The sequence below is a fragment of the Poromitra crassiceps genome, assembly GCF_964638095.1.
Source record: "Poromitra crassiceps genome assembly, chromosome: 11".
In the NCBI taxonomy this organism is placed as follows: Eukaryota; Metazoa; Chordata; class Actinopteri; order Beryciformes; family Melamphaidae; genus Poromitra; species Poromitra crassiceps.
The window spans coordinates 43405992-43415991 of NC_139643.1; the positions used below are offsets into that span (position 1 = coordinate 43405992).

General features: G+C 47.0%; 1 protein-coding gene across 1 annotated transcript in view; it reads left to right on the top strand.

Moving 5' to 3' along the window:
• The window catches only part of runx1t1 (RUNX1 partner transcriptional co-repressor 1), a gene marked incomplete at its 3' end in the record, with an annotated part of 32302 nt that overhangs the window by 4109 nt on the left and 18193 nt on the right, over positions 1-10000 (top strand). Inside the window, 2 exon segments of the mRNA XM_083646116.1 lie at positions 974-1063; positions 7550-7731. Coding sequence (XP_083502242.1) covers positions 974-1063; positions 7550-7731 — 272 coding nt within the window.

The following is a 10000-nucleotide window of genomic DNA, read 5'->3' on the forward strand; positions in this document are numbered from 1 at the left end:
CAAAGCACCGGCTATTAGGAGGAAAATACCTGCATGTTAAAATACCTGCATGTTAATCCCTCCCCCTGTGGTGTTATGAGGAAGCAGTATTTCAACCAAATTCCTGTTTGTCAGACGCTCCTACAGGGGCTCCGTGCCTCAAGATCCTGTGCAAAAGTGCCTCATATGTGTTATTTTATGGGCATGTCTATAAATTAGGAATGTGAAAATTACCTTGTTTTATGTCTTATTTTATACCATGGCTGGCCTCTAAAATGCTGGAAATATATAAAAAAAAAAAATATATATATATGTATTTTTTACCCGGTACTGATAATAAAAAGAGCAGACTGGGTGTTAATCCGAGCCCTGTGCGTTTGAAAACACGTTGACATGCCAGGCCAACAGGTCATGTTTAGATTAATCCTGTCGATGATTGCTTTTTTAAAATGACCTCTTTACATATATATACAGTATATCTATATCTTATCATTACCGGGCCGTGTGTTTGTTAGTTCATGTGCAGAAGTACTCGCGAGTTTAGAAATTGACATAGGGCATACCCCTACGTTCAAAAAGAGTTTGTAAAAACAGGAAAATGAACCGCATCTCGGGCCCCCACGCACACGGCATCTTTTCTGATGATGTGACTCCGATTCATAAATGTGTATTTGTCTTGTTAATTGGAGGAGATGTGTGCCTTTGTTTTCTGTGGGTCTCTCACTGTGGCCCCCGCCATGTGTTTCCCATTACCCCCCGAGCCCAAACATTCACTCCAGGCCAGGATATAGCTTAGCTTCCAATAAGTAATATTATCACTTAATGCCTTCCACATGGATTCATGTGTTTTCCCTTCTCTCCCCCCCCCCCCCCCCCCCCCCCCCCCCCCCCCCACCCCCCCCCCCCCCCCTCTCTCTCTCTCTCTCTCTCACACACTCTCTCTCTCTCTCTCTCTCTCTTTCACACTCTCTCTCTCTCTCTCCCTCTCCTCCAGAATTCCACGCTAACCATCGAAGAATTTCACTCCAAGCTCCAAGAAGCCACCAACTTCCCTCTGCGACCTTTTGTCATCCCCTTTCTGAAGGTAGATATATAAATAAATATATATATAAATATATATATATATATATGTTACTACAGAAAGCCAGTCTGCCTGGCTGCTGCCCGCTTCGGCCCAAATCTGGAAAGCATTTAGTCGGCCCCAGACACAGATGTGCATAGTTCTGTTCATGTTATTTATCCCTCCTCTCTCTCCCTCCATCTCTCTCTTCTCTGTCCTATACGTTTCTCTCCTGCATCTCATTCTCTCTCTCACTCTCTCTCTCTCTCTCTCTCTCACTCTATCTGTCTCTCCTATAATTTAAGAAGCGTACCGAAGTCTCACCTCCTCCTTTAGGACTAATCTTCTCACGTAGCTACATATACAGTAGAACGTTTAGTTTTTCTTCCTCTGTCATATTTGAGCTGGAGCGATGTTGTTCTTTAAGAAACTTGCTTAACCCGTGCCGAGGCAGCGCGCAGCGAGTCTGCTTTTTGGCCCCGAGGACAATGTCCCCTTTCATACGCTCATTTCCAGCCTCCTCTTCCTTCTCTTTCTTTCTCTCTCTCTCTCTCTCTCAGGCTTTGGTTTGTCATCGATTTTTCTCCCCCCCGCTTAGCCACATTTTCGCCGAGCACTTCCCATTTTCGACCATTAGCGCGCGGTAATGCCGGTGAGTGCCGGTGAGCGCTCGCTCCCCTTTGCGCCGTCCAGCCTCGCCCTCGCCTCGGCCCATTTGTCACCGGGGGGGGGGGGGGGGGGTGGCTCGGCCCAATCACAACGGTCTTTTCATTCCAGTCTACCGAGATAAGAACCAAGAGAGATGACGCTTTTTATTGGTTTGCATTCTTGGGGCGAGGGAAATAGTTAGCGTCAGACGGGCGTGCACGTTGTGAACGTTTTGCAGGAGTCGTCGCTAAAATGCTCTGGAGGTGAGAGAGCACTGTGTGTTAGGGTTTGTTTTGCTAGTCAAATATGACAAATGGGTGTGGGGTTGGCACTGTGTGCTAGTTTAGATGATGTTATGGTCTTCACATGAAGAAGCTGAGATGGATATCAGTGCCTTGCAGAGAGATGGAGAGCAGGTAGAGAAGCCTAACACTTAACACAAGGCCCATTTGTTTCTATTACACACACGTCTGGAAAGATGTCTATCTCTCTCGGGCCTCTCTCGCTCCGTCTCGCTCTCTTTCTCGCCCTCTTCATAATACTTTTTCTTCTCATTTTCTCATCCCTCTTTCCTATCTCTCTCTTTTTCTACACCTCTGTCATCTACCGTTCCCTCCCTATTCCGCTCTCTCTCTCTCTCTGTTTGTGTCTGACTGACAGGGCATGAGGTGAATGTTATTTATGGAAACAAGACAGTTGGGTCCCCCCTGAACACAGTATTATCGCACGAGTGTGTGTGTGTGTGTGTGTGTGTGTGTGTGTGTGTGTGTGTGTGTGTGTGTGTGTGTGTGTGTGTGTGCGCACGTGCACGTGCAGAGTGTGTGCGAGCGTGAGCTGACATTCACCAGCCTGTATTCTCATGGCCACTGTGGTCCTGCCTGGCTGTGTGTGCAGCAGAAATTGGTCCCACTAGGACGTCCCATTACTGGCTGTTAACGGGATGCTGAGACACAAACAGCAACTTAGTATCCTCCGCCGCTCCCTCGGCTTCTTCCCTCCTGTTATTCCCTCCTTTCCTCCCTGTCTCTGTTTATCTACCGTTCAATCCATCCTGCGATGCCTCCTTTCCCGGGCCCTTCTCCTCTCCTCTCCTCTCCTCTCCTCTCCTCTCCTCTCCTCTCCTCTCCTCTCCTCTCCTCTCCTCTCCTCTCCTCTCCTCTCCTCTCCTCTCCTCTCCTCTCCTCTCTTCTCTTCTCTTCTCCTCTCCTCTCCTCTCCTCTCCTCTCTTCTCTTCTCCTCTCCTCTCCTCTCCTCTCTTCTCCTCTCCTCTCTTCTCCTCTCTTCTCCTCTCCTCTCCTCTCCTCTCTTCTCCTCTCCTCTCTTCTCCTCTCCTCTCCTCTCCTCTCCTCTCCTCTCCTCTCCTTTCTTCTCCTCTCCTCTCCTCTCTTCTCCTCTCCTCTCCTCTCCTCTCCTCTCTTCTCCTCTCTTCTCCTCTCCTCTCCTCTCTTCTCCTCTCTTCTCCTCTCCTCTCCTCTCCTCGCCAGATGGTTAGTGTATCACTGGGACGGCTGCGGAATCAAAGATGCAACTCGTTTTCTCTCTCTCTCTCTCTCTCTCTCTCTCTCCATCTCTCCCTCTCTCTCTCCATCTCTCCCTCTCTCTCTCTCTCCCCAGTCTAATTTTAGTGTCTTCCCTCGGCGGGGCCTTTACTGCCAGCTACCATATGGTAGCGGAGAGCTTTCGGGGGTGTGGGGCAGGCTTTTATAGGTGCGCAGAAGCACAGCTGCAACAATGCGCATCAAGGCTCAGAGTTTTTCATTACACTAATGTTGGACCTAGCTGACCCCTCCCCCCCTCCCTCCTCCAACCCCGCCCCCCTCCTGCCGTCCCACTCAACTCCCTTCCCCTTAATACTAAAACCACGAATTGGTTGTGACTATTTACTGGAAGGAGGTATAAACCGCACAGCGCCAGTGATGTAATGTGTTGTCGGGACGCCTGCCACGCGAGGCAACGTTACAAAGTAACAATATGTTGCTCTGTTTTCAAGTTAAAGTTATGATCCTGTTTTTTTTATCATTTTTTTTTAGTTTGTCAAGTGTTTTGTTTTTCTTGTCTGGTGGCGAGGCGAGGAGGAGCGCTGTGAGAGAGAGAGAGCCAGCAACACACAGAGAGGAGAGACGGACTTATGGAATAAAGGAGATTGACAATGTAGATGCAAACACAACATGATTTTAACAGGGGTATTAAGGCATGGTTAAAAGAGAAACAACTGTGTTCTCACACTTAATACCCTTGTAGACCTCTGGTGGTACTCTGTGTATTATTTCTGTATTGTTGTGTGTACATTGTCTGTACATTGTGTGTGTGTACTGTATTGTATGTACATGCTTGAATATTTGTATGTATAGCTTTGCTCATGTGGTTTTATATTTGATTATGTTTCTTTTTGGGTATGTCCTTTAGGATGTATTTTAGTGACTTTCTTTAGTGACTTTCTTGTTAATACATTTGTATGTATAGCGTTACTCTTGTGGTTTTATATTTGATTATCTTTCTTTTTGGGTATGTCCATTTGGGTTGTGTTTTGGTGTAGGAGTCGCCTGTGGACAGGTGTTGAAAATTAGCGTTTCCGCTATAAACACTAAACACTGTGTATATCTGGTTGTTGGGCATACATGTATGTATGTATCTCCAATGCTCTGTGATGTCCATATCAAATAAACTTAACCTAACCTAACCTAAACCCAAGTCAGCCAGCTTTCTCCTCCTGTGGCATCGCAGCACAACCTGAACACACGCTCATAGTCTGAAGAGGGCCTTTATTTTGGCACCGTTTGACAAAACGACACAGTCAGTATTTTCACAATAAATCATGCCCGGCTAATTTTAGCTGAAGCCGCTGAACATTAAGTGAGATTCTCTCTCTTCTATGCGAGTGCAGATGTTACAGGAACTAAACAGAAGGAGACATCACACCATACTTCACCAAGTGAAAAATGACCCAGTCTCTTCGGCGTCTACATAATTCTTGACTCAGTCTTTTTCTTAATGCATCCCGCGTCTCGGCCAATTAGGATGACCTCCAATTAATGAAAGAGGAGTTCACCAGGGTCAAAGCAATCTATTTGATGCTCTTTTTTCAGAGGGTAATTACCATCATAAACTATTAACGGACCATTAACTCGCGGGCAGGTAAAGCGAAGGCCAGCACTTGGCATTTTTCTCACCGCAGCCAATTACTGGGGGAGGGATATGAGCGTATGAGTGAGTATGAAACATAAACGCCAGTAAACAAGGTTGTGTTTTATGTGTAATATACCTTTATGCAGGAGGGCAAAGAGGAAATTGACAGGCGATGAGGCGAAGAGAGAGAAGCGAATGAGGAGAATAAAGTAGGACGGGGTAAGGATAAGGGAGTACGGTAAATATTTAACAGAGCTAAGGAGAGAAGAGAGAATTCATTTTAGAAGAAAATAACTAAAGATTATAAGAAAGAAATAAGGAAAGAAAAAAGCGAGAGAGATTAACTCATTGAGTGCCAGCCACTTTTGGAGAACGGATGCTCCCAGTGCCAGAGTTTCAGAGCGTTTTCAGTGATTTCTCGAGGCCCACAGAATATTGTGTGATATTACTATGTAAACACTGAACACGCACAAAGAACGATGAGACTCTATTCTATCATCTGCAAAAAAAAGTTTATTGATCCCATTTTCCGTTCTTTAGTTATGAGCCGGAGAAGATAGCTTGATTCATCCAAAAACAGCAATTTTTTTCTAGAAGCTGAGATAATTGGCCTTTTGTGAAATTAAACATTTCAAGCACATCACTGACTCTGAAGCTAATCTTTTCTAATGTAGTCACACCTCAAAAATAATTTCCTTCAATAAAACAGTGAAGGCCAGGGAATTCTGTTTGGCAGAATAATATTTTTTAGCTACAACCAGCAGCGCTGGCCCCTGCGTGCGCTGCTGGTTGCAGCTTCTTGCTGGTCTTGATTTGCTGCTGGTGGGCATCGGATATTCTGGCTTGCGTTTGTCAATCCTGTCCTGCTGCCTGGGTCTGTCTGGGTGTTGCGCGCTGCTCTGCGTGCCCCCCCCCCCCCCCCCCCCCCGCCCCGCCCCGCCCCGCCTCGCCTCAACTGCACACTCCTCCTCCTGTCTGTGGTGGCTCTCTGCTGAGTTTGCTGTGCGCACAGTGAAGGGTGCTCGACATCCTGCTTTTTTACAGCGTTCCGCGTGTGTTTGTCACCGGCAACGATGCTTCCAGTTGAGAATAATAACAACTCCACGGTGTGGATGTGCGGATGTGCTGTCGCAACCGACACGGAGCGGCTCAATTGTGGGAGCAGATTGGCTGCTGCAGGCACAGCTGCAGTAACGTGCTTCAGCATATCGATGCATACGGATGCGATGCGATTTCCGTTTCCATAACGACTTCTTCTTTGTTTTTTCCTTGCCTTTCTGTTATGTGGAGAGCACTGTCGCCACCTAAGGGTTCTGTAAAATAGGTTAGACACATCCAATAGCTATAATATTTGTACATCAGAGGCAGAAGGGTTTGATCGACGCCCCACCGTCAAAAAACGCAATTGACGAACATGTCCGTCCTTGGCACTCTACGTTACTATTTGAAATGACGAACATGTCCGTCCTTGGCACTCAATGAGTTAAGTTGCAGAGGACAAAACAAACATTAAGAGACCCAGAACTGGCTAAGATGGCCCCTCCAAAGGCTCTTGCGATGTTCTCCAAAACTAGCCCCTCTCTGAACCGGACTGATGCAACAATTTCATCCTCTTGCCTCAAAATACCTCCCATCAGATGTGTTTGAAGTCCCTCCTCACGTACCTGCATGACCTGAACTCTGCACAAGAAAGCAGAGAGCCTCGTTACCAGACAGAAAATAGCTGCAATTTATTTAAAAAAATATCAAGATGTCCAGGTTGTTGTGTGTAAGCTAGAGAGGGGGAGGGGCTAATGCACTGTGGGTCACGGGAAGTGGTGGAGGTTCAGAGGTAATGGGAGAGCGACACTGCAGAAATGGATCTCTTGTTTGCCTCAGACTGATGTTTTGGGAATGCAGAGAGAGATGTTGGTTCTAATGTCATAAAAGGAACATCAAAGTTTATGGTTTTGTATTGTTCCTTTAGAGAAGGGTAATTTTGTATGCTCAGTTTCTGTTATATGTTAGGAGATATACTGTATCTCTCATGACGGTTTCATGTTGATTGGAAGTTCTGCCTGCATATCAGTTAGTTTGAATATATCTTTGTTAGGATATAACATCAGAGGGAGGCAGCTGCTCTACATGTATATTGTCTTCATGTAAGACTCACAAGCTCATGAATGTAATTTGGATATTTCAGTTGCATATTTCCTCCGTTTGATATTTCTTCTTTTATGGTGGTGTTGGTAGACTTTGATTACTCTACAGAAAAGTACGTAGTTGCAGTAATCAAATCCTTGACATTTTCCTTTATGCAGTTTAATCATTTCAGCATTATGTTTTCACTCCAAGATAGATCTGATCAAAACATTTAATTCAATATAAAAAGTGCGTCTTCAGCATCTGACAAAATGTCATTGAGTCCCTAATGAGCAGAAAAAAGAAAACAGGAGGAAGAGAGGAAGAGAGAGAGAGAGAGAGAGAGAGAGAGTGTGTGTGTGTGTGTGTGTGTGTGTGTGTGTGTGTGTGTGTGTGTGTGTGTGTGCTCGCACATGTGCATGTACTTCTGCAGTTTTCCTTTGTGTCTGGGCGCGCATAACAATTTTAGTGCAGACAGGAGAGTGTAAATTTGACTTTTATATTTGCCAAAGGACATAAAAAGCCATATAAACGTCATATAAACAATTCTCACATGTCTTTTCAGCACAAAGCTCACCATCAGTCTGAAAACTTAACGTGTAAATTGTTGTACAGGCCAACCTGCCGCTCCTGCAGAGGGAGCTGTTGCACTGTGCCAGGCTGGCCAAGCAGAACCCCGCCCAGTACCTGGCCCAGCACGAGCAGCTGCTCCTGGACACCAGCACCACCTCGCCGGTCGACTCCTCGGAACTCCTGCTGGACGTCAACGAGAACGGCAAGAGGAGGACGCCAGACAGGTGAGCGAGTGGGAATGGGTTTGGGATGGATTTGGAATTAGGACTTTAGTAGTAAAATGGAAATACGCAGAATCCTCTGACCACTAGGTGGTGACAGAAACCACAACACATTGCTTCGTCTCGTCTTTTTCATGAATTGACCGTAACCTAACCCTAACCTCTGCGACCCCATGCCTAAACCCAAACTCCTCCTCTGCGGTGACATAACATATTTTTAGTGAGTCCCCACAGTAAAGTCACTACACTACGGAGGCCCAGCAAGGACAAAACTTAACAAAGCACCGTGCATAATGGCTAAGCTAAACGTACCTGCTGTGCTGAGATGTCTCACCAGTTAACCAGTCTCGCGTTGACAGAGCTTCCTCTCGCTGCCCTGTGTGTATGGATGTTGGTTTATGTCTGAATGAAATCTCCACATAGCAGCAGCACACATTGGCTTCAGATTTGGTTATACGGTCTGATATCACTTATTGCAGGTTTAATTTGGGGCTTTTGGAGCAAACGACGTCTATGCTTGTGTCTGTACTGTGCCTTTGACTCAGGAAGTCGCATTGCTTCATAATGAACCTCCTCCCGTCAGGTTTGTCCTGATAACGGGAGCTTTTCACTGGATGCGTAAATCCCTTCCAGCCTGCCTCCATCCCTCCTGAAGCCATAAGCTGCTCCACACAAGCCCGGCCAGCGTGAGGCGACGTGGAGACGTGTTAATGTCTGTCTGTATGGGAAGCGTCTGTCAGCGCCGGGCCTGCCGCCGGGCCTCGTGACGTGCTCCGCTGGACACCTCGGCTCCTAATGGACCAGAACTGAGTGAAGGAAGAGAGTTTGTAGGCTTCATGAGAAAGTGTGGATGTGTATATGAATCCTGTGCGTACTGTGTGTGTGTGTGTGTGTGTGTGTGTGTGTGTGTGTGTGTGTGTTTCCGTTACATGTGGGAGCGTTTACATCTATGCTTGACTGAGTGTGTAAGCATGTGTTTGTGTGTGTTCATGTGTGTCTTGAGTTGACTGTCTCTCTGTGGATTGGCTCAGCCGCGCCCACCCCCCCCCCCCCTCCCCAGTCGAATCATTACATCCATTTGATGCCACACACACTCCGGTAATGACTCAATGTTCTCTGCTCTAATGGACAAGCAGTGAGACGTGTCCTCCAGGAACACTGTGAGACACTACAGTCCTCTCTCTGCTCTAATGGACAAGCAGTGAGACGTGTCCTCCAGGAACACTGTGAGACACTACAGTCCTCTCTCTGCTCTAATGGACAAGCAGTGAGACGTGTCCTCCAGGAACACTGTGAGACACTACAGTCCTCTCTCTGCTCTAATGGACAAGCAGTGAGACATGTCCTCCAGGAACACTGTGAGACACTACAGTCCTCTCTCTGCTCTAATGGACAAGCAGTGAGACGTGTCCTCCAGGAACACTGTGAGACACTACAGTCCTCTCTCTGCTCTAATGGACAAGCAGTGAGACATGTCCTCCAGGAACACTGTGAGACACTACAGTCCTCTCTCTGCTCTAATGGACAAGCAGTGAGACGTGTCCTCCAGGAACACTGTGAGACACTACAGTCCTCTTCTCTGCTCTAATGGACAAGCAGTGAGACATGTCCTCCAGGAACACTGTGAGACACTACAGTCCTCTTCTCTGCTCTAGTGGACAAGCAGTGAGACATGTCCTCCAGGAACACTGTGAGACACTACAGTCCTCTCTCTGCTCTAATGGACAAGCAGAGAGACGTGTCCTCCAGGAACACTGTGAGACACTACAGTCCTCTCTCTGCTCTAATGGACAAGCAGAGAGACGTGTCCTCCAGGAACACTGTGAGACACTACAGTCCTCTCTCTGCTCTAATGGACAAGCAGAGAGACGTGTCCTCCAGGAACACTGTGAGACACTACAGTCCTCTTCTCTGCTCTAATGGACAAGCAGTGAGACGTGTCCTCCAGGAACACTGTGAGACACTACAGTCCTCTCTCTGCTCTAATGGACAAGCAGTGAGACGTGTCCTCCAGGAACACTGTGAGACACTACAGTCCTCTCTCTGCTCTAATGGACAAGCAGTGAGACGTGTCCTCCAGGAACACTGTGAGACACTACAGTCCTCTCTCTGCTCTAATGGACAAGCAGTGAGACGTGTCCTCCAGGAACACTGTGAGACACTACAGTCCTCTTCTCTGCTCTAATGGACAAGCAGAGAGACGTGTCCATCCAGGAACACTGTGAGACATTACAGTCCTCTTCTCTGCTCTAGTGGACAAGCAGTGAGACAT